The sequence below is a fragment of the Cetorhinus maximus genome, chromosome 19 (assembly GCF_964194155.1).
Source record: "Cetorhinus maximus chromosome 19, sCetMax3.hap1.1, whole genome shotgun sequence".
Taxonomy (NCBI): Eukaryota; Metazoa; Chordata; class Chondrichthyes; order Lamniformes; family Cetorhinidae; genus Cetorhinus; species Cetorhinus maximus.
Window position 1 is genome coordinate 20,917,292 of NC_135897.1, and position 23,207 is coordinate 20,940,498.

Genomic DNA, 23,207 nt, shown 5'->3' on the forward strand with positions numbered 1-23,207 from the left:
CATCCATGAGGAGCTGTGGGCCATCAGCAGCAGCAGAATTGTACTCAAACACAATCTGTAACCTCATGTCCCGGCATATCCCCCACTCTACCATTACCATCAAGTCAGCGGATCAACACTGGTTCAATAAAGAGTGCAGGAGGGCATGCCAGGAGCAACACCAGGCATACCTATAAATGAGGTGTCAACCTGGTGAAGCTACAACACAGGACTACTTGTGTGCCAAACAGCATAAGCAGCAAATGATAGGCAGAGCTAAGTGATCCCACAACAAACGGGATCAGGTTTAAACTCTGCAATCCTGCCGCATCCAGTCGTGAATGGTGATGGACAATTAAACAACTCATCGGAAGAGGAAGCTCCACAAATATCACCATCGTCAGTGATGGAGGAGCCCAGCATATCAGTGCAAGAGATAAGGCTGAAGCATTTGCTACAATCTTCAGCCAGAAGTGCGAAGTAAATGACCCATCTCGGCCTCCTCTGGAGATCCCCAGCATCACAGATGCCAGTCTTCAGCCAATTCAATTCACTCCACATGATATCAAGAAACAGCTGAAGGCGCTGAATATTGCGAAGGCAATGGGCCTTGATAATATTCCGGCAATAGTACGGAAGACTTGTGCTCCAGAACTTGCCGCACCCCTAGCCAAGCTGTTCCAATACAGTTAAAACACTGGCATCTACCTGGCTCTGTGAAAAATTGCCCACGTTTGTCCTGTACACAAAAAGCAGACCAAATCCCACCTGGTCAGTCACCGCCCCATTAATCTACTCTCGATCATCAATGAAGTAATGGAAAGGGTCATCAGCAGTGCTAAGAAGCAGTACTTGCTTAGCAATAACCTGCTCACTGATGCCCAGTTTGGGTTCCGCCAGAGCCACCCAGCTTCTGATCTCATTACAGCCTTGGTTCAAACATGGACAAAAGAGCTGAACTCCCGAGGTGAGGTGAGAGTGACTGCCCTTGACATCAAGGCCGCAATTGACCGAGTGTGTCAATAAGGAGCCGTAGTAAAACTGGAGTCAATGAGAATTGGGGGAAAACTCTCCAATGGTTGGAGTCATACCTATCACAATGGAAGATGGTTGTGGTTGTTGGAGGTCAGTCATCTCAGCTCCAGGACATCACTGCAGGAGTTCCTCAGGGTAGTGTCCTTGGCCCAATGATCTTCAGCTGCTTCATCAATGACCTTCCTTCCATCATAAGGTCAGAAGTGGGGATGTTCGCTGATGATTGCACAATGTTCAGCACCATTCATGACTCCTCAGATACTGAAGCAGTCCATGTCCAAATGCAGCAAGACCTGGACAATATCCAGGCTTGGGCTGACAAGTGGCAAATAACATTCGCGCCACACAAGTCTCAGGCAATGACAATCTCCAACAAGAGAGAATCCAACCATCACCCCTTGATGGTCAATGACATTACCATCACTGAATCCCCCACTATAAACATCCTGGGGTTACCATTGACCAAGAACTGAATTGGACTAGCCTTACAAATACTGTGGCTACAAGAGCAGATCAGAGGCTAGGAATTGTGCAACGAGCAACTCGCCTCCTGACTCCCCAAAGCCTGTCCACCATCTACAAAGCATTAGTCAGGAGTGTGATGGAATACACTCAACTTGCCCGGATGAGTGCAACTCCCACAACACTTAAGAAGCTTGACACCATCCAGGACAAAGCAGCCTGCTTGATTGGCACCCCATCCACCAACATTCATGCCCTCCACCACCGACACACAGTAGCATCAGTGTGTACCATCTACAAGATGCACTGCAGGAATTCACCAAGATTCCTTAGACAACACTTTCCAAACCCACAACCACTACCATCTCGAAGGACAAGGGCAGCAGATGGATGGGAACACCATCACTTGGAAGTTCCCCTCCAAGTCACTCACCATCCTGACTTGGAAATATATCGCCATTCCTTCATTGTCGCTGGGTCAAAATCTTGGAACTCCCTCCCTAACAGCACTGTGGGTGTATCTACACCACATGGACTGCAGCGGTTCAAGAAGGCAGCTCACCACCATCTTCTCAAGGACAACTAGGGAAGGGCAATAAATGCGGGCCTAGCCAGCGAGGCCCACATCCCATGAATGAATTAAAAAAAATACAAGAAAGAAAGGAATAGAATCATATGTTAATGGCATTAAATAAAGGATGATGGAAGGAGGTTGTGTGAAGCATAAAAATCAGCATGGACCTTTCAGCCCAGTGATCGGTAGTTGTGCTATAAATGCTTTGTAAACTGATGTAAGTTCATTGAGCACTGGAGTTGGCAAACACAGTAATTGTAATTACAGCTGCCACAAAATAATCGTGTATTAGAATTGGCATTGGCAAGAACTACGTTTAACAGCTGGCATAAATATTAGTTGTGTGTTAAGGAAGAAAAAATATTGTAGATAGCATTAATGAATTGTTGGTGGACTTTACTCCACACTTCCAAACACACACCATGGAGTAAAAACAGAGCATTTATTGTTTTTTAAGCAGCAATTAACATGGAGTGCACAAATTTCCTCAGCTCAAAATATTCTGAATTACAGGAGGCATGTATATAATTAGTGATTTTTCTCCCCCACTCTTTTTGAAGTATTTCTGTCTCTTGTTCCAAAGTGACTCTTCACTGGCAGCGTTAAACTCTACAATCTGAAGAGGCAGAAAGAGGTTTTGCTCTGAACTCTGGACAAAACAGCTGATGTTGGTGATGCTCCATATCTATGATGAGTACATAGGTTATGGTCAAACATGCAGTGCTGTCGACATACAGGTTATGGCTGAAGCTGTGGCAATGACCGTCATATAGTGGGTGTGCACTGATGCCAGTGTGCAGGTTATGATGGAGGCGGCAGTGATGCCAGTGTGCAGGTTATGATGGAGGCGGCAGTGATGCCAGTGTGCAGGTTATGATGGAGGCGGCAGTGATGCCAGTGTGCAGGTTATGATGGAGGGTATAGCTTTTAATGGAGGGTGCAGTGATGCTCATGTTGTAACAATTTTCTATGTTTGCAGTTAAAGAAGTGCAAAGCTCTAATTGAGATCAACACCAGCGATGAATCCTCATTCTCTGAAAGCGAATTGGAATCAGACATGGAGGTAAGGAAATCTTTTAGAAATGTTCCATTTCCTTGAGGATACTTTCCTTCCTTTACTCCATGTAAGAGGATTTCCCCCTCACGTTCTTTTACCTCTCCCTTTCCAATCATCCATCATCACTCACCCTCCAAAAAGTCCATCTTTTATCGCTCTGTCGATACAAATTCCCATCCCATCTCCCATCCCTGTCTTCTCCAAGGACCTTGAACATGTTGCCTCCAAAATCCCAGACTGGATCTCTCCAATTCAGGATTCTACCTTTGACACCACTCTGAAACAGTCCAAATGACATCTGTGACTGTGACAATGGTGCATTTTTCACCCTCGACACCTCTGCATTTTGATGTGGGCAGGACTTCAACAGCCGAGGCTCCAGTGAACTGGTGAATGAGAGCCTGGCTTTGGAATAGTCAAGTCTGAAGGTGGCAGTAGTATTGATGGTAGAAGTTAGTGGTGAGGCAGGCGATGTTAAAGGTGGAAATAGGCTATTTTTACAACGCAAAAAGTCAGAATCTCAGCTTGGAATTGAACAGTTCAAGGTCACTAACAGTCCAAGAGGGCCTAAAGCCGAGGATGGAGTCAGTGGCAAAGAAGCAGATAGATACTGGATGGGGGCTATTCTTCCCAAGATTTAACTGGTGGAAGTGTACCTTGTACAAGACTAGATGTCAGACAGTAGTCTGACAACAGAGGCAGTGCAGGGGTTAATAGACATGATCATGGACACATGACCATAAACACCTACCAGGCAGCCAGATAGCTCCCCAATGGTGCATTTTTCATCCTCAACCCCTCTGCATTTTGATGTGGACAGGATTTTGGCAGCAGAGGTTCCAATGAGCTGGTGGATGAAGCTGGCATTAATATTGATGGTAGAGGTTAGTGTTGAGGTGGGCGATATTAGATGCCGATGTAGGCAGTCTTTACTTTGCTTCCATTCCAGGCACCCAGTGTCCCCTCTTTCACTGTGATAATGCTCCACAGCCAATAACCCCGACTTCTCCCTCCCTCCACTTCCCAACCAAGTTATCATTCTTCAGGAAAGTACCCAAAGAATGTCAACTGTGGGAGGTGGCACAAACAGCCTGATCCTGTCCTTGTCTGATGTCCAGTGTACTAATGCGAAGCTGGAACCTGACTAATCCAGTGCATTTAAACTATAGGTAGTGCCCTAACTGCTGTGTTGGTTGATATCAGCCAACTAGGAAGATCAAGATTCAGCTTAGCTGACTCTCATATCTCAACATTTTTTTGAATTGGATCACCTACCCTCCCGACAGTTTCTTCTGGAGCTTAAAAACTCTGTGACACACTTGGCCCCAATCATCTGAGGGAACGCTGGAGTGACCTGTTAAGATTGTTATTTGGGGTAAATTATCATGAACATTAGATGTGAACCTTTGGTTCAGTGGTAGTATTTCCACCTGAGTCAGAGGGCAAAGGGTTCAGGCCCACTCCAGACAGCCTGGGTATATTCAGACTACAATGTGGTTTATACAAACTGGATTGGCATCCCAGTGAGATACTCACTCACATCCAGACAAGGGTAGTGTTCCAATTACTGACTCAGAAGGATTGGTTTCTGACCCATTCCAAACAGTCCTCATAGGCAGAGGCTGGAGCACTGGTTCCAATAATGGATTGACATCCAGAGATATAATTTGCATCTGATGAGTGGAGGTACCCCACTGACCCTACTCCATTGTTTACGTAAGTTGGACTCTTAGGTCCTTAGTTACAGATCAATTAGAAGAAGGTAGAAACCATGAGGGTGACAATGGGAAAGCACCTCGGTCTGTCTTCCCTAGTAAGTGCCTCAAGAAACTCATTTGTGAGACTTGGGTTGGGTCGGGTCCTGCTCTTGGGGCTGAATTTTCAGGATGGTGGATTTGGCGGGGAACACACCCCTGCCGATTCCTGCAGCCCCGATGCCATGTTACATTCTAGCGAGCATTGATTGGCATAAGGTGGGATTTCTGCCCCTCACTTGGGAGAAGTTCTGCCTTGGACAGCTGTTGGCCAATCCGATTGGCCAACAGCTCTACAGTCCCTCCAGGCACAATGCTGTAGTGGCCGGAAGAGGCACTTCAGGCAGCTGTCTGGCACTAAGTCCCGGGAACTGGAGGACAGGTAAGTGGCAGGGGTACTAGGGCAGGGAGGGTAGGTCACGAGGGGCGTGATCAGGGTCTCAGGGGATAGGCCAGGGGGTGGGTGAACAGAGGTCCAGAGATCACTGGGCCTTAAGGGAGGACATCCCAGTCAGAAGGGGGCTTCTGATGGAGGTGTCCTTCCTCCTGAAATCAAAGTTACTTTATTTTTGCATTTTCCCCCTGATCTATCATCTGCCATTTTGTGGCCATTTAAGAGCCTTAACTGGGAAAAGGGCGAGTTTGACGTCTGAGGCCCTGCCCACCCTAGTGTTAAATCGCTGTCAGGTTGCAGCAGGCGGGAACCCAAAGGGAATCCCATCTGTGCAATTTCACACTCCCTTCTTTTGCCGCACCATCCTGCCCCCCGCCCCCATCGCCACACTACACCTCAGAACTTGCTGGGAAGAGGAAGCATAAAATTCTGGCTTTAGTACAGAACGGACAGATCGTGAATATTAAATCATTTTGAGCCTGGATGTGAAGTAAGTCTGAGTGAGGCTCAAACTGCGTGATGGAGGTGCTGTTTAAGAAGGTGTGCAATGTAAAATGGAATCTGTTGCTATTCCAGGAAGATATTGGGTTGATGAAGAAATTTGCCATCCAGCATGAAGATGGATCTTCCAATGAACACAGAAAAGGTTTGAGTTTGATCTATTCCGTTTCTTAAAAAAAGTGTAAGAATTAAGGGGGCCTATTTTTGGGCCCTGCTGGGACAGGGCAATGGTAGGTGGGAAATGAACATAAGCATAAGAAAGAGAAGCATGAGTAGGCCATTTTTTTTTTTTTTTGTTCATGGGATGTGGGTGTCGCTGGTTGGCCAGCATTGCCCATCCCTAATTGCCCTTGTGAACTGAGTGACTTGCTAGGCCATTTCCGAGTGAACCACATTACGATGGAACAAAAACAGAAAATGCTGGAAAAATTCGGCAGGTCTGACAGTATCTGTGGAGAGAGAAACAGAGTTGATGTTTTGAGTCCGTATGACCCTTCTTCAGAGCTACAGAGAAGTAGGAATGTGATGAAATTTATACTGTTTAAGGGGGTTGGAACAGGTGAAGCTGGATAGAAGGCCAGTGATAGGTGGGGACAAAGGAGAGATTGACAAAGATGTCATGAACAAAAGGACAAAGGGGTGTTAACGGTAGTGGTAATGGCTAAAACAAGGTGCTGATAGTGGCATTAAGGTAAGAAAGCAGAATGTAATAATATCAGGATAAGGGTAAGCACTCTGAAAAGAACAACATGAGCAAGTGACAGATGGTCCTTGTGGGGGTGGGGGGAGAGAAAAAGGATTGAAAATGGGGATAAAACATTACTATGGGTCTGGAGTCACGTGGGCCAGCCCAGGTAAGGATGGTAGATTGGATGAGATGTTAGTGAACCAGGTGGGTTTTTACAACAATTGTTTCATGGTCATCATTAGACTTTTAATTCCAGATTTTTTTAAATTTGAATTCAAATTTCACTATCTGCTATGGTGAGATTTGAACCCAGGTCCCCAGACCATTACCTGGATACCTGAAGTACTAGTCTAGTGACAGTACCACTACACCACTGTCTCCCCTGACTAATACGTACCCCTCCATCAACAGCACAAAAACAGGTTATCTGGCAATTATCACATCAGATTGCTGTTTGTGGGAGTTTGTTGTGTGCAAATTGATGGCCATGTTTCCTACATTACAAAAGGACTTCATTTCAAAAAAACTCATTGGCAGTAATGCCCTTTTGAGACATCTGGTATTGAGAGGTGCTATACAAATGCAAGTGTTTTTTTTATTCTTTAAGCCATCGATGTCCATCCCACATGTTACAGCCATTTCCATTCCCACATGCAATCCTTTTAGGAATGATGCAAAGGCCCAGTCCATCATTAGTCTACATGATGGAATCTCACTGACGATTTGACAGTTCTTTCATAGAGGCAGGTCAGGTAGCCAGGCCATTTGGACATCAGAATATAACAGCATTTGAGCTGATGCCCTCCTAAAATAAGGTTGGAAAGCAACAAATCTTACACTATGTTACACACTCGGTCTGCATGTATGCACACACACTCATATTGGGGCAGTTTGTGCAGCACATATGCAATCGCCCACTTTCCCCCGCTGAACACAAACTGCCCCCCTACTTATGCACTGCCCTCCTTGTATGCTACTGCCTTCATGCACCACAAGCACTCCTACACTTCACAACCTGTGCAGCAGTAATTAATTTTTGAAATGGTTTTGTAATAAGGTACAGAGGCTGAGGATATTGAAGAAGAGGATGATTTCTTTTCCAACGAGCTTCCAGTTACGTGCGGTTCTATGACAGGGATCCTGCACAAGTGCAGGTTTATAACAGGTATGGATTCAATCGTGTTTTCTTATGTGTCCATGTACATTTGTGTGTAGGTATGATTGTATATGTGAGCGTGTACGTGACTGGGAATATATATGCACATAGTTGTGTGTATTTATGTTTGAGTATTTATGTAGATGTGACTGTGAACTGTAGATTCACATTGTGCATTTATGGACAAGTGTGTAATTGTGCAAATGTGTAAGTTAGTGAGCATGCATATATTGCACGTGTCTTGATGTTGTTGGTTAGTATTGTGTTATGCAGTAAAATCTTATTTTCATTTTGCTTTACAGCAGCTTTGAATTTTCTCCTTCATTGCTCTGGGAAACTAGCCTGGGTTGGGTGCGTGTCAAAAATTCTAGCTGAGGTTCACATGCAAATGAACAAAATACATTAGATGACATTTCCCATTGATTGTATCCTAGCAATGCTTTTGAAGTCCTGGGCTTCAATATACAGAAGGCCCTTCTGCTTCTAGGTAAGGGGTTCACCTGGAGAGTTCCATCAGTGGCAACCCCCTCTCTTTTTAGTGGGCATGTGTCCACATTGTTCCCTCATGAAGGGGCAGACATCAACTGGAGTCTGGCAAGTCGTGAAACAGAAGAGCACTTCACCTGTCAGGGTGAGGGCTACCCCTCAGGCAACTGCAGATTAAGGGACAGCAATAGCCCCTTTATATTCAAGTTTGGCTTTGATCACTGGTAATTTCTACTTGAGGATAGCTCTTTCTGATTCTAAGAAAAGGCATATAACGGTCAAATTTTATGTAAGGTGCGAGCCTCATTGATTCTCGGAAAGCTAAACTTGTTTGGATTGGTGGTCAAATTCCATTAGTCAGGAGCCTGAGTTTTTAGATTATAACATGGTTCTAGATTGCAAAAGTCCAGTTGAGTGTGGCCTAGGATTATCAGTATAAACTCATCTTTATGAAATCCTACATTCAGGTGTTTTCCTGAAAGTGTGAAAAAAATGCTAGTGTGCAGTTTTTCATGTCTCTCTCTCTCTCTCTCTCTCTCTCTCTCTCTCTCTCTTGTATCAGGGATTATCTAATTGTTGTAAGAAGACACATGTCTGTACATGCCAGAATATGTAGATTGGCATTGTCCTTTTTTAAAAAAAATTACCTTTTTAAATTCTTTAGGCTCCTTTTTTATAGGATAATAACTCTTTTACCCTTTTATATCTCTTCATTATGGCTGTATTTCTTTACACTGATTTCTTCACATGAACATTCCTTCTCATTGATATCTTCCTGCCGTCTACAGCTTTCTTCCTCATTATCAACCACATGGCCAATTTTCATATCATCTTCTAACTTCTTAAACATGCCGCCTACATATAAGTCTAAATCATTGATATACACCACAAACAGCAAGGGATTCAATACTGACCCCTCTGGAACACCTCTGGAAACAACCAAGTATTCTTTCAGATTCATGCCTACATCTTCCGCCTCCACACGTGTTACCTTTTTGGTCTCTAATTGGCCCGACTCTTTCCTTAATTATTCTCTTGCTATTATGTCTTTATAAAACATCTTTGTATTTTATGTGATAGGTTAAATTAATACCCATTGTAACTGTTCAGTATTGCTAGGTGCTCAGCAGCATTGACAACTCAATTTTGAGTTTTAAAAGGAACCTATTTTAGAAGTTCTGGGGTGATTTTTGACCTGTTTTTCTATTTTGTAATTTTCCCTTCAGGTTCATCCCCATCCCCATCTCCTGGCATTTAGGTTTCCAATGATTTGTTGCCTTTGAGTTTGAGTGATTTCTTCAGTCCATTTCTCATTAAACAATAAGCTCCATTAAGTGTTCCAAACCCACCCCTGTTGATGCAATTCCAATGTCCACCTCCTCTTGGAAATAGAGACAAAGCACTTATTTTGTATTTCTGCCATTCCCCAATTTTCTTGCCTCCACTATTTCTGATTGGTCCTATCCCTTCATTGGCTATGATCTTCCTCATGAGGTGTGAGTAGAAAGTCTTTTTACTGGCCTTTTTTTTTTTTGTTTTGTAATCTTTCCTTCTGTAGCTTTTCCATTTTGTCTGTTATCCTGGCTTCCATTCTATTATCCCCTCTCTAATCTCTAAATACTTCTTTTATTTTAGTTCCAAATTTGACTTGATTGCACTATTCATCCCTGGAATCTCAGCCTATGACACACTCCTCTTTTATCTTACTGGACTTTATTGAGTCCATTATCTCTTCAGCTTTTGTTTAAATGGTTTCCATTGCTAAACTACAGGTCTATTTGTCAATTTATCTTCCCATATAATCTGGGCAAGCTCTTATCATTTTTCTGTTAAGTTTGAGGCTCTAGTTTCAGAAATTCTATCATGTTATGATCACTCTTACCTAGAGGATCCTGTGGTGTGATGTCATTAATCAATCCCCTCGCATTACAGATTATCAAGTCTAAAATAGCTTGGTCCCTGGTTGTTCCAGGATGTATTGTTCTAAGAAACTGACCCAAATACATTCTATAAATTCATCCTCCAAGCTACTTTTGCCAATTTGATTTATCTAACCTATATTAATATTAAAATCTCCCATGATTATTGTGGTGTCTTTCTTACAAGTCCCCATTATTTCTTGATTTAAAACTTGTCCTGCAGTGTAGCTACTCCCAGGGGACTTATAAACTATCACCACCGGTTGACTTCTTTCCTTTGCTATTTCTTACCTCCACCAAAACTGATTCTACATTTTGATCCTCCAAACCAAGATCATTTCTCACTACAGTATTGCTCTCATTCTTTATTAATAGAGCTTCCCCACCTAATTTTCCTCTCTTCCTGTACTTCTGCCCTGTCCATGGTCACTTTGCAATCATGTCTCTATAATAGCTGTCTATAATACTCATTTAGTTCTACTTGTGCTATCAATTCACTCCGATTCATTCAGATAAAGAGCCTTTGCTTCTGTCTTTTTACCATTTTTCTCTTCTGGCCTTATTTGCTGGTGCACTCTTATGTTTGTACACTCAGCCCCTTTCTGTCGCACTCTGGTTATCATTACCTGCATTATTACCTTGCACTGTTGTCTTGCCCTTTCTCTTTAACTTTCCAAATCTCCCCTCATGTGAGCCCTCAAGCACCGCAGTCTCCCCCCCACCCCCGACTATTCAATTCAAAGCTCCGTTTACAGCCTTAGTTATACGATACACCAGTGAGGTTCAACTGAAGGCCGTCCAAACAGTACAGCTCCTCCTTTCCCGAGTACTGATGCCAGTGCCCCTTGATTCAAAACCCATTTCTCCCACATCTATCTCTAAGTCACTATTGGCTGCTAAACAATCCTGAGCAAACTACATGGAAAATACTGTCCTTTTTCGCTAAAAATAGCTTCCTCACCCAGATTATTTTAGAATCATTAAAATCTCATGACTATTGTTGACTCCCAGCTCTCTAGTTTGTCTGTGAATTTCAACCTCCACTTGCACTGTTTAGTGGGCATGAATCCTTCCATATTGTTCAATTCAATCCAACAAGAGTCTTCCTGGGTGTCCCCTGTCTTGGACCTTGACAGAAGCACCAAACCCAAAATGTGCTCCCCCTGTACAGCCCTGGCCTCAGTGAGATTTCTTTTTCAAGGACACTTAAATGGCCTGTGGACACTGCTGTTATCTACCCTCCCTGATTCTTTTCCCCTCTCCTTTGTTTTTGAGGGGAAGTAATGAATGTTCATAAGATTGATTCGTGGGATAAGAGGAGAGATTGAGTAGAATGGGACTATATTCTCTGGAGTCTCATTATAGATCCCATTGAAATGTATAAAACTGTTAGAGAGCTTGACAGATCAGATGCTGAAAAGCTGTTAACCCCTGACTGGAGGCTTTAGAACTGGGGGTGTATACTCCCAGGACAAGGGTTCAGCCAATTCGGACTGAGATGAGGAGAAATTTCTTCACTCAAAGGGTTGTGAATCTTTGGAATTCCCCCCGCCACCCCTGAGAGCAGAGTACCCTATCATTTTCTTTTCATGTGTATGCAATTTGTTTAACTGTTCGGCCCCTTTAAATATTTTTTGTGCTGCCTTGAATATGTAGCAATTTAAAGGGACAAACTTGTGCTCGGCCTGTGTGGAAACTTTCAGATTGCTGTGTATCCAAACAGCTATGAAGGATCATTGCTCCAGAGGGCATCTGACGCTCAATCATTGGATATATTCCACCATGAAATCAACAGACATTTGGACATTAAAAAGTCATGGGAGTAGGGCAGGAAGATGGAGTTGATTTATAAGTTTAGTCATAATCTTATTAAATGGCAGAGCAGGGTCGAGGAGTGCTGTGGACTCCTTTTTCTTATCTTCTTATGTCCTAGCTGCCAATAGGATTGATCTTCCTCTACCTTACCTGATCCCCAGCTTTCAGACCTTCTACTTCCCCATTCCCTACACACCTAAGCTCACTTACCCATGTGATGGCTCTACTGTACACTGTTGTTTTTCCTCTTCTAATGTTCAAGATGTGCCCTCTGTCTCTGCATGAGATGCATGCCATTTGTCCCAGTTGTTGGAGATTTCTCTGCAGTTCCAATAGATATATCTACCACATTCTTTCCATTTTCTGTCTTTAAGGAATTAATGGAAAATGCATTCGAACAGAGACTAAATGGCTGACTCCATCGGAGTTTGAAAACATGAGTGATGTCAGAAAAGATATTCGATATTGGAAGAGAAATATCCGCTGTAAATCAGAGACTTTGGGCAAACTGATCCAGGTCTGTTCCACTAAATCCAATGTCTGGGTGAGGTGATGTACATTTAATTGTGAGTTTTAAACCTATATCTTTAGCATCAGGCACATTTCCAATGCTCACATTTTAATATTTCAGGTTACCAGCAATAGAGAAATCCACTTACAGGGCTTTGCAAGGTGTTACCGGAGAGCAGTTTCTGATGGTGCTCAGTGCATTAAAATTGGTTTGTGTTTTGCCCTTTAGCAAGTGTGAAATGGAAATGACACTGATGGATTTAGCGCTGGATTGCCCCAGTTAAATGAAAATGAACAGAGATAGTTGCACAAAAAGAGCCAGAATTTAACTATAAAATATTAAATAGCAAGTTTCTGAGCCAGCAGTTTTGAGCATTTAAATAAACGTTGAGTTAAAATTGTGTATTAATCTATTTTTTAACATGCTGCTGGGTAATGTAACCACCCCTCCCATAACCTGCAGCCTGTATTACTGAACATGGGCTCCCCCATTGCCTCTCATCCCATTTCCAGCTTCATAACCTTGATACCACCACATACGTCATCAACACAGATTTCCTGTCACACTCACTCTGCCCTACTATCATGTTCCGCCAATCTCACTCATTTTGTCCACTTTTGCTCTATGCCATTCATAGATTATGCATTACGCTAACACCATCCCATGACTTTATTCCACTGTCAGATGCATTCTGTCCCCTGTCTCACTCCTGTGCCATGGTTTTGTGTACTCTGCCATCCTGCCACATCCTAGAATATGTCCACAGGTTTGGAACCCTGGTATATATAATTTAATATGATTTCAGTTTTATTCCCAAGTCTATTGCTATTGATTCTTTCTTTATATTTTATTTTTCCAGAGAGGCTACTTGAAGCTTCACAAGCCTGACTGTTTGTGTGAAAAGTGCACATCTCCAGATTTTGACTCTCAGGTAAATAGATCCCAAAAGGTCACTCTTTACGGAGCAGATTCACATGAGTATTCTTATGATACAAACTGACCCCATTGTTATTTCCAGAGCGGCCTGACCCCAGCACAGTTATGGACCAGACTGATCCCAGTACAATTACAGGTAAACAGTGACCGAGAGATAGGCAGATAGTGATGAACAGGCAGAGATAGAGACCAAATGAGAGAGAGAAAGAGGGAGGGAGGTCGACAGATCACAAAATTCATAGAGAAACAGACAAGAAGATGAGGAAAGATAGAGATGCACGCAGCTGGAGAGACAGGCAGTGATAGTGACAGATAGAGGGAGACATGGAGCAGAGATGTATCTGTGTGTCGGCCTCTTGGTTTCACTGTGTTACCAAGTTACCTGTGTTGTGCATATTGGACGGTGTGTCACTCAGTGCTTGGTGCTCTGTGAATAACTTGCTATTTTACATTAGCAGGAGAATGACGATGAGTGTACAGTGTGTGACGATGGAGGGGACCTGATCTGCTGTGATGAATGCCCCAGGGCTTATCACTACCTCTGCCACGTTCCCTTGCTCAGCCCAAACTTAAGGTTTGTATTTTGTCTTCAACTATTGTATCATGATCGGAGAGCTAGGGTACTAGAATGCCAGGACAGAACATTGATAGAATCAGTGTTACAACATGGAAATGTGTCTTTTGTACAATCATAGGAGAAAGTAATCTTTAGATTCAGACTTAGCACTGTGTGAGCACTTTTGAAGTCAACTTTTGAAATCTCCAAAAACAGGGGTCGAGTTATACACGAGAACAAAATGTGACCCGCTGGTGTGGATGGCCATTTTGAAATGAGAAAAAAAATAACACCAGTAATTCATATTAAATTAATGTGGCACGGTTTATTGAATAAATTAATTGTACAAAGATATCTTTAACCACAATGAAAGCATTTTAAAATCCATCAAATTCATTGTCTTTGAAATCAGAAACAAAGAGTTCATCAAATTAATTGAGTCACTTGGTTATGGCATCAACGTAAGGATCCCACTCTGGATCAGATTTGGTGCTTCCGTTTTCACAATCATCCCTCCACAACCAATCATCTTCCTCTCCATCTATTGAATTGGCTATTCTGCAATTTTTGAACAATCTGATTACAGTTAATGCATGAAAAGCATCCCTTGATTTGATGACGAAACTACACAAAACATCAAAGTGGACAGTGTGCATATTTCCACTCTTTGTGAAGGTTTTTCTCCGTCAGCCATCCACTTATTCTTTCTGACGCAAACATGGTCCTTCAATGGCTTATTGAGGCCCACACCCAAATATTGAACTACGCACATTAGACCCCCTGGTATAACTGCAACGTGGATGTTATTTCTTTTGAGGCGCCTCTTGATCTCATTGGTTATACGGGATATGAACATGTCCCACACCAATAAGCTGCATTCTTTACATTACGTAGGACACTATCCCACACGTTATTGATCCAGAAACTTCACTGCTTCGTCATCTCTGCAACTTGCACAAAAATCCCTGCAGGGAACTTGATTTTAGACATGGATTTATGTTTGAAAATTACCATAGGCTTTAATTTCGTTTTGTCAGCCAAGCAGGCTAGTACCACTGTCAATCTGGTCTTCACATGTCCTGTGGTTTTCACGAGAATTGTTTTCAAACCTTTACACTCCACAGTTTGGTTCTAGACAGATCAAAATTCATGGGCATTTCATCCATGTTGCTGATGTGGTATAATGGGTACTCATGCGTTGGTTGTTGTCTGATGATGAACTGCTGGAAACTGGTAATTTTGACATCAAGGTCTTTTGGTAGTTTGCCTGGTAGATCTTGGTCCTCGGCCACAACACATGCCATAAAGTGACTGTACCAACAGGCTGTTGCTCTGAATTCTTTGCTACACTCAGGTTGGGTTTTTCCCGCTTGATAATATGCATTGCATTCCTGGTGTTGATGAAACCGTTCTGATGATTTTTGAGGACCCATCCTGGGCCAGTTGCTAGTCCTTGTTCTCTTGGCACAGTTGGTCATAGGCATCTACTTCAGGGCAGATTCCTCCTCCTTCCATTCTCACACCAGTTTGTCACCAACACCGAATTCCCTTGCTGCAGCATAGTTATTTGATGAGTTTGCATGTTTTACGACTTTTAGCTGAGAACCAGCTTCGTGCTTTATTTGTTTTGTTGGAAGACTCATTTCTCCATCATTTGCCAGGCAGGGTCTTCTCTGGGTGGACCTGTCTTAAACTTGTGCGCATCTTTACAACACAGCCCGTATAGCCTGCTTGATCCCTTGCGCACAGTTACAAGTTAAGTAAAAAGTGCAGTTGCAGGGTGGAAAATTGAGGCTGACTACTAATGTGAGCATAGCATGTTGTGGCTAAAAAGGGGAGTTGGCTTTTGCAAAGTGCAATTTTGGCTTAATTTATTATTTTTAATGTTCTGAGGAGCAATAGAAAATAGGTATGTCTCGTTGTAGAAACAGTGCTCTGTTTCTCCATGTAAAATAAACCAGTTTGTTGATTTACAATTGCCCTTTTCTCTGGTGTGTTTTCAGTCTGCCTTATGTCACGATCCCAGCTGCTGTTAATACTGGAGAATTCAGATCCCAGAGTAAAACCTGGCTTGATAGATCCTAACCTTTTTTCTTTAGAAATCATGGAGGAAAATTACTGAACATATTCACAGAGGTCTGCTAAAGAAAGTCTTCAAATACAAAGAATAAGATATTTATTAAAACAAGAAAAGTGAACTATATTACACCAAACATAAAGGTTGGAAAGATCTCAATACAAACACAAGAAAACAATTCAAATTCCCACTATTCCTTTTACCCCAGCAATATTTTTACAGACACACAAACCAGTGAAGAGTTACCACTAGCTTGACACAAAGGCTTCTCACTTGGGATTAGTACAGTTGCAAATGGTTTTCTTCTGGTGAATTCCTGAGCATTCACTTAATGCTTCTCACCCAACTTGTATCTCTCCCTGAGACAGCAAAAAAACCCACACTCTAAACTCACTATCTTCAACTGCAGAGCAAACAAATGAGTTCCCTAAACTCAGTCACCCAGTCGCATCTTTGCTAAACTGGCCATTTTACTGAGTCCTACAACTGATTATTCAGTTAACTACGGTTCCACTAGCCTCATAGTTTTATTTTCAGCGAGCTTAAAATCCCCATCTTCTCTCTCTGACCCACACTGAGCACTTTTTCTTTCAACTCCTGTCTTTTTTGGTGTCTGTGTCACTGGATCATTGTTACTAGGCAACAGTGAATCTTTTCTACTTTGTGTTTTCTTTTTTCCCACTGAACTTTCAACCCCTTTTAACCCATCTTTTTAACTTCAGGGGTTGTAAAACTTCATTAAGAATGCATACATACAAACAAACCAAAAAGACCTGAAACCTTTGAGTCACAAATCTCCAGACTCCCAGGCACTAAGGTTCATAAAGAAAACCCAAGTGAAACGAACTATTTTTGAAATTCAACTTAAAATTATACATTGTTCAGAACACTTTTAAAAGATAGGACCTAGAAAGATCACCATACTCATCATATGGCCCAGGTCACACTAACATTTAACAAAATATTGAGCAATAATGATATTTTGCAGGTCCTAGGAGGCATAAGATATTCCAAGAATATGTACTGAAGACCTGAAATTTGCAACAACATCAATGGGGAAGCTAGGGTACTTGAGTGATGGGTGAGTTATGTGTGGAAGAGATGGATTTTGATTGGTAAGTTAGTGTGAGGAGTGTAGTGGGAGGGTTAGTTAGTGTAATGGAGGGACGGGCTTTGAGCAGAAGACTTCTTCTTGCCCATGATGTTTCCTACTGACCTGTATCAAATTGAAAGATTTCAGTTAAAAATTTCAATTTTGTTAATTAATTCCAGTGAGAATTTGGTCTGCACTTTCTGCAAAATGGACAAACTGTCAGCAAATAAAACAAGGGCAAATGTCTCCAACAGTGAATTTGGTGTATATCAGTCAACCATGACACCAAAGTACATTCTGGTAAGTCTGTGATAACATCTAATCCCATCTCTGTAATGTACACTCAGTAAGCCTGTGGAACCTATGAAGGAATAGTATGAAGATTAATTATTCTTACCGTGAATAGTGAACCAAATGACGAACAGTGTGAATGTCTATTCTCCACTCAGTGAGGTGTCGACCTCAGGGGTATGGTGAGAAGGTTAATTTTTCACTCGGCACATTCCAGCCCCAACGAGGTATCTGTTCAAATATCGTTAGTCCTTGATTTTTCATGTCATGCTTTGATCTACTGATTCCCTCTCCTAGTTCTGTTATCCAATTGGTTGGAAGGTTCAAGGTGCACTTTTATAAATTGCATGCATTAAACCAGCCTTTTTAGCCCTGGGGTATGTGCATAAAGGCCACCCTTTGAATTTGTTTATTAAACCTCAGTAAGAGGAATAGTTTAATCTTGGTTAATGCCCCAACCAATGTACTGAACCACAAAGACCATGATGGCCTGACATTTGTTTGAGGTAGCTGATCCTAGCCTATGTTACCCATGAGAGAAGTTGACTTCAGTGCCCTGATGTTCAGGGGGAGAAAAATCATTCCAGATTTTTCTTTCCAATCACCTTACAGAAACTCCTGCTCAATATTGGGCATGTAAACATGCTGGGTAAGGACAGGGTTGCATTCGACTGTGATTCTTCATATGACCAAATAGCCACTGATATTGTCGCAGTCCAGAGATAGTGTTTAGGTTGTCTCAATACCTGAGTTACATATTAAAGAGAAGTAAGCAAGCACTAATCTGTGTGTTCTCATTTATTATTTATATTTAACTGTTTTTAATTCCAGAAATGTGAATATATTTTACTCCATTTGTCTTGTAAGACAGAATGTGTGGTGTTTGACAAAAACCCCTGTGACATTGTAAGTATTTGGCTTGAGTCACCAACATTTGCAGTCCACTTGTGTTTAGTTATGTTAAGTAAGTGTGAGGGTGGGAATGGCTGTTGTAACCAGCAGAAGTGCTCAGTATGTGAGAGTCAGCATGCATGCTAAACATGGTGAGAATAAGGATGAGCTAAATGAGGGTTAGATCTATCGGGTGCAGTAAGTACATGTTAGAACTAGTGCACGCTCCACAGTAAAGTCCCACCTTTCGTGACTTCCTTGTTTGCGGTTTCACTTAACCAAGCTTCGTGAGTAACGTTCGCTTATCCATGTTTTCTTCTCCCTTTTCCCTCCTCCCCCTGGGAGAAATGATCTTTGAAAGCTGAGGCTGATATACTCTGGCAAATTTAACACTGAAGCATCAGTAAGGAATTCTGATGGATTGGAATGGTACGGTGGAGGATACAGCAAGTAATTGTTGGGGTCGGTTACTCACGGAGTCCACTTACTGACATCTTTGTGAATTTATTCACTGGATAACTGAACTGTACAGACTAGGATGGTCTATGGATCTGTATGGGGTTGGCTGGTTTCAATTCAGACAATGACGAATTGGCACAATTGGCCTTAGAAATCAGCTTTTGTGATCCACACCAGTACCCTGGTAGAAGTGCATGCGAGTAGAGATGCACTAGTGAGAACAATTTGCTGTAGAGTAACTGCCCAAACCAATTCTGCCCTTGCATGGCTGGAACCTATCTAATTGAGTGCCATTCAAAAGCATATCCCTCATTCACGATTTTGCTGTTTGTGAGGTTTGGCAGGACTTTGCCGTAATTGTGTTAGAACTGGAGCAAGCATAAGGTGTGTATGACAACCACTATGTGGACACATGTAACATGTCAGAGTTCACATGGGTGCCTTATCTTCACATTTAGTAAATGAGTATTAAATCATCTATGTTTAGCAAGATTGTATTGGAATGCTACACATGAGCTCGTACATGCATTTAGTGTGCATTAGAGTAAGTGTGTGTGTGTCTGTCCTGTACAGCCCCATCCCACAGCCCATCCACCTTGTTCCCTCCCTTCCTGCGCTTTCGCCTTCTACTGGTCCCACTTCCGCTTCTCTCCTATTCAGAACCCACCCATACACTGTCCTGTGAAGTCCTGAAGTTTATCTGTTGGCTGTGCTATAGAAATGGAACTTGTTCGTGAATGAGAGAACCTAGTTCAAAAGTGTTCTACACAGGCAGCAGTTGATCAGTGTTAGCAAAGCTCTTCATAATCTTGAGAGTTGATCAAATTAAGGTTTTCAAGTCTCCTTTCCAACAATACAAACCCCTACATTCCCTAATCTTTCCTTAGGGCTTAAATTCTTCCTTACTGGAATCATCCTGATTTCCAGTCAACGCTTTTACAATGGTGCGCACACAGGGCAGGATTTTCCCTCCCGGGGCGGGGAGGAAACAGGAGAGACAGCTGTTTCCAGGTCCCGAACCTGCCCCCAGGGGAAGCAGTCACTCTTTGCAACTTTCATGGAAGCTCCTTGATTGGCATGGAGACAGCTTCCACGTCCAATTAAGGGCAGCGGGTGAACTCCCGAAGCTGAAGGGTCAGTCAGACGCCTTCCGGCTTGAGACAAGCAAAGCTCCAATGGTTGGTAAGTAAGAGGGTGCGTCAACATCGAGGTGCCCTCTCACTGAACATTTTAATAATTAAAAAACAGAGGCCACAGGTTACCACTGTGAGGGGGAAATCCCATACAGGGTGACCTTTGGCTGTACCCACACCCCGGGAGGCCGTGTAAGCCTGCCTGGAGTGCTGGCACCCTGGCCTAGCAGCTGCTGGGTGCCCACCTCCAGGAAGTTAAACTGTCCCCCATTGCATTAAGAAACTGGAGGCCGACTGGAAAATCCCAGACAGCCTCCGTCAGTGTGTTTAACAAGGCTCTTAATGAGCCTAATTGGTTACCTGCCTCATTAGGGGCGGGTAGCCCTACCAGCTCTGAGCCTGTCTTGGCTAAAATGGTCAGAATCTGAAACGGCCTCAGTGAGGCCCAAAAATTCAACCCATAGTGCTGCCCTTCCCATCCAATGGCTGTACTGTTTCACATAAAGTTACTCATTCCCTATAAGCACTGGTATAATTTCTGATACAGTCCTCTTCATTCCCAATAATTTTCCCAATAGTGTTCCAGATACAGTTATCCTTGCCCCCTGCTCTTAGAAGTTTTAGGCACAGTCCTTTTTCATTGTCTGAATTCTTACATTTTCATATACAGTTCTGGTCATTCAGTCAATGATCTTGCTGTTTAATGTATAGTCTTGCCATTGCCAGTCTATGATTTCATATTTCCTTACAGTCCTGTATGTTCACAGGGATTTTACCTTCTCAGACTAACCCTACCCACCACACCCTCCCCACCATCCCCTCAGCTGAAACAGGGTTGGGTGCTAAATTGGAGTGGGTGAAATACTCATTCCATTTTAATTTTAAAATCTGTGATTTTTCAAATGCACTTGGAGGGTCCATATATCCTGCTTGTTCTCTCTACACTAGCAGGTTTCATGTGGCCTATTCAATCTTGACCTAGAGTCTTGCATATACAGTAGTAATCAGCGACTGAGCTCTTTATGCTGACACTCTTGGACAGTCCTGCTTATTCTTGGTCTACACTTTCACAGGTTGCAGGGTACACTGATATAATTGAAGACCCCATGTGGCTCTGCAGGGTGAAGGAGAAGCTGGCCAAGAACGAATACCAGATTGTGGGCGGTTTTATTGATGACATGAGGTTAATCTTCCATAACTGTGCCAGATTCAACCAGGTAATATAGAAAGCAGCATGATTTTGCCAGCAGGGACTTATCATTGCAGTTATGGTGGCCCCTAAAGAGAGTTGCAAATTAATTACAGCTCCATTCTGTGTTTTAAAGATCCCCTGTGGAAATTTTGGAACAGTATTTGCTTCACTTCCTTCTTTATCCCTTTCTTGCAATTAAGAAACTAACTATTTAGGGTTCCTACCTTGTCACTGCTACTTCACTGTATGCTGCACAGGCCATTTTTGGAACATTGTTTTGACAAGGGCAGAATATGGTAGACTCTGGTGATAATAAATTGATTGGTGGTCATTGTATAGACTGGCAGCCAGTTGCAACAATGCAAGTCAATAGAAGTGGGGTGGGATTGAGGTGAAGCCCAGAGGGTAAAACCAGTGAAACCTGGAGAAAGGCCCAAACTGAAGTCCCGTTTTAAGGTATACAAGACAAGTACCAGTCATTTCCCAAGTTTTATTGGTTCATCCTTCTAGTGGGTGGAGTGCCAATTGTGAGTAGGTGTGGATGGCAATCATCGGAAAAGGAATGAGCCTGTTTCTGAGGTTCTGCTGCCATGAGTGGAAGGTGGGCCATTTCTAAAGGTTTTAATTTGGAGGATCCTTGGCCTTCAATTGGGTAAATGTGAGAGCCAAGTATAAGAAAAAGGATAGGGAGTAGAAGAGGAGCATGGGAAACTACTAAAAAGGCACACGGAGAATAGGAGGAACAGAGGTGGAGGGGGTGGTGAGAAAGAGGAGGAATAGGGAGGAGAGTGAGCGAGAGGGGGGAGGAAAGAGGGAGGAAAGGGGGAGAGAGGAAAGGGAGGGGGAGGGGAGGGGGAGGAGAGAGAGAGAGACGGGGAGGAAGAGGAAGGGGGGGAGGAGAGAGAGGGAGGAAGAGGAGGGGGATGGAAGAGAGGGGGGGGAGGAAAAAGAGGGGGAAGAGGGGGAAGAGGGGCGGGGGGGGAATGGGAGGGAGGGGCGGGGGGGAATGGGAGGGAGGGGCGGGGGGGAATGGGAGGGAGGGGCGGGGGGGGCGAACGGTGTGCTGGGGGCGGTGGATGAGGGTCGGTGGGAGGAGGTGGAGTGGGTCGGGGGCTGTGGGAGGTGGAGAGAGCAAGCATGAGGGAGAGTGTGGGTGAATGTCCGGGACTGTGAGGAGAGTGGGGCGTCTCTTGGGGAGAATGAGAGGGGTGCTGGGACAAGAACATGACAGGTTTGGGGGAGAGAGAGGGGATGCTGGAGGAGGAGAGTGAGAAGCACTGTGGTGAGCATAGAATGACGAGTGCTGGGTGCGAGGAGAGAGTGAGAGGGGATGTGCAAAGAGTGAGAAGAGCTAAGGGAGGAAAGAGTAGGGTATCTCAGCGGAGAGTGGGAGAGGAAATGGAGGGGATGAGAATGTGACAGCTGCTGGGAGGAGAGTGTGAGATATAATACTCTTATAATTGATGTAGATTATAGTCTGGACAGCTCACCAATGGTTTCTCCTCTTCCTACTAGGATAATGAATTTGAAGCCATTGGAAGGAAACTTAGTGATGAATTTGAAGAGGTTATGATGCAGGTGTTTGATATAAGTAACAACAACCTTTACATCCCACAAATGGATGAATGAACACTGGTTTATTAACCCAAGAACCACAATGGATTACTGTGTCAGAGAATCTTAATTGCACTTTTTAATATACACATAAATATACATATATTTTCTGTACCTTTTAATAAAATGGAAAGCTGATGAATGAATGCAATATTGCCACTTGCTTACACTTTATTTATGGGAGTGTTTGTGTGCCTTGTGTGTGTCTGTGCATGTATGTTTGGTTATTCTGCATATTCTGCTGGGATTACAGGTATTAGTGTGTGTGAGCTTGCATGTATGTGTGTATATTTCTGTATGTACATGTGCATGCAAATGTAAGACATGTCTGTGCAAACAAAAGAAAGGCTTGCATTTATATAGCACCTTTCACGACTTCAGGCATCCCAAAGCACTTTACAATGAAGACACTGTTATAAAGTGAGAAGAGCAGCAGGCAACTTGTGCACAGCAATCTCTGGTAAATAGTGAATTGATAACAGATCATCTGTTTTAATGATGTTGGTTGAGGGATAAATATTGGATAACTCCTCTGTTCTTTGAAATTGTCACAGCATCTTTTACGTTGACTTGAAAGGCCAGCTGTGGCCTTAGTTTAACCCCTCATCCAAAACACGATACCTCTGACAGTGCA

At 43.1% G+C, this 23,207-nt stretch overlaps 1 protein-coding gene across 6 annotated transcripts in view; it reads left to right on the plus strand.

Annotated features, from left to right (window-relative positions):
- LOC144693681 (nuclear body protein SP140-like protein) overlaps positions 1-22,724 on the plus strand; it is a 77,872-nt gene extending 55,148 nt beyond the window's left edge. For 5 of the 6 annotated variants that reach the window (XM_078563566.1, XM_078563565.1, XM_078563570.1 and 2 more), the window contains 10 exons: positions 3,030-3,113; positions 5,832-5,901; positions 7,502-7,609; positions 12,195-12,337; positions 13,191-13,262; positions 13,723-13,841; positions 17,173-17,293; positions 18,116-18,190; positions 20,841-20,984; positions 22,475-22,724. In XM_078563566.1, coding sequence (XP_078419692.1) covers positions 3,030-3,113; positions 5,832-5,901; positions 7,502-7,609; positions 12,195-12,337; positions 13,191-13,262; positions 13,723-13,841; positions 17,173-17,293; positions 18,116-18,190; positions 20,841-20,984; positions 22,475-22,588 — 1,050 coding nt within the window. In that variant the 3' untranslated portion in view covers positions 22,589-22,724. The remainder of the gene's footprint in view (positions 1-3,029; positions 3,114-5,831; positions 5,902-7,501; positions 7,610-12,194; positions 12,338-13,190; positions 13,263-13,722; positions 13,842-17,172; positions 17,294-18,115; positions 18,191-20,840; positions 20,985-22,474) is intronic. The other variant, XM_078563569.1, reaches the window with a different exon arrangement.
- The last annotated feature ends 483 nt before the right edge of the window (positions 22,725-23,207 follow it).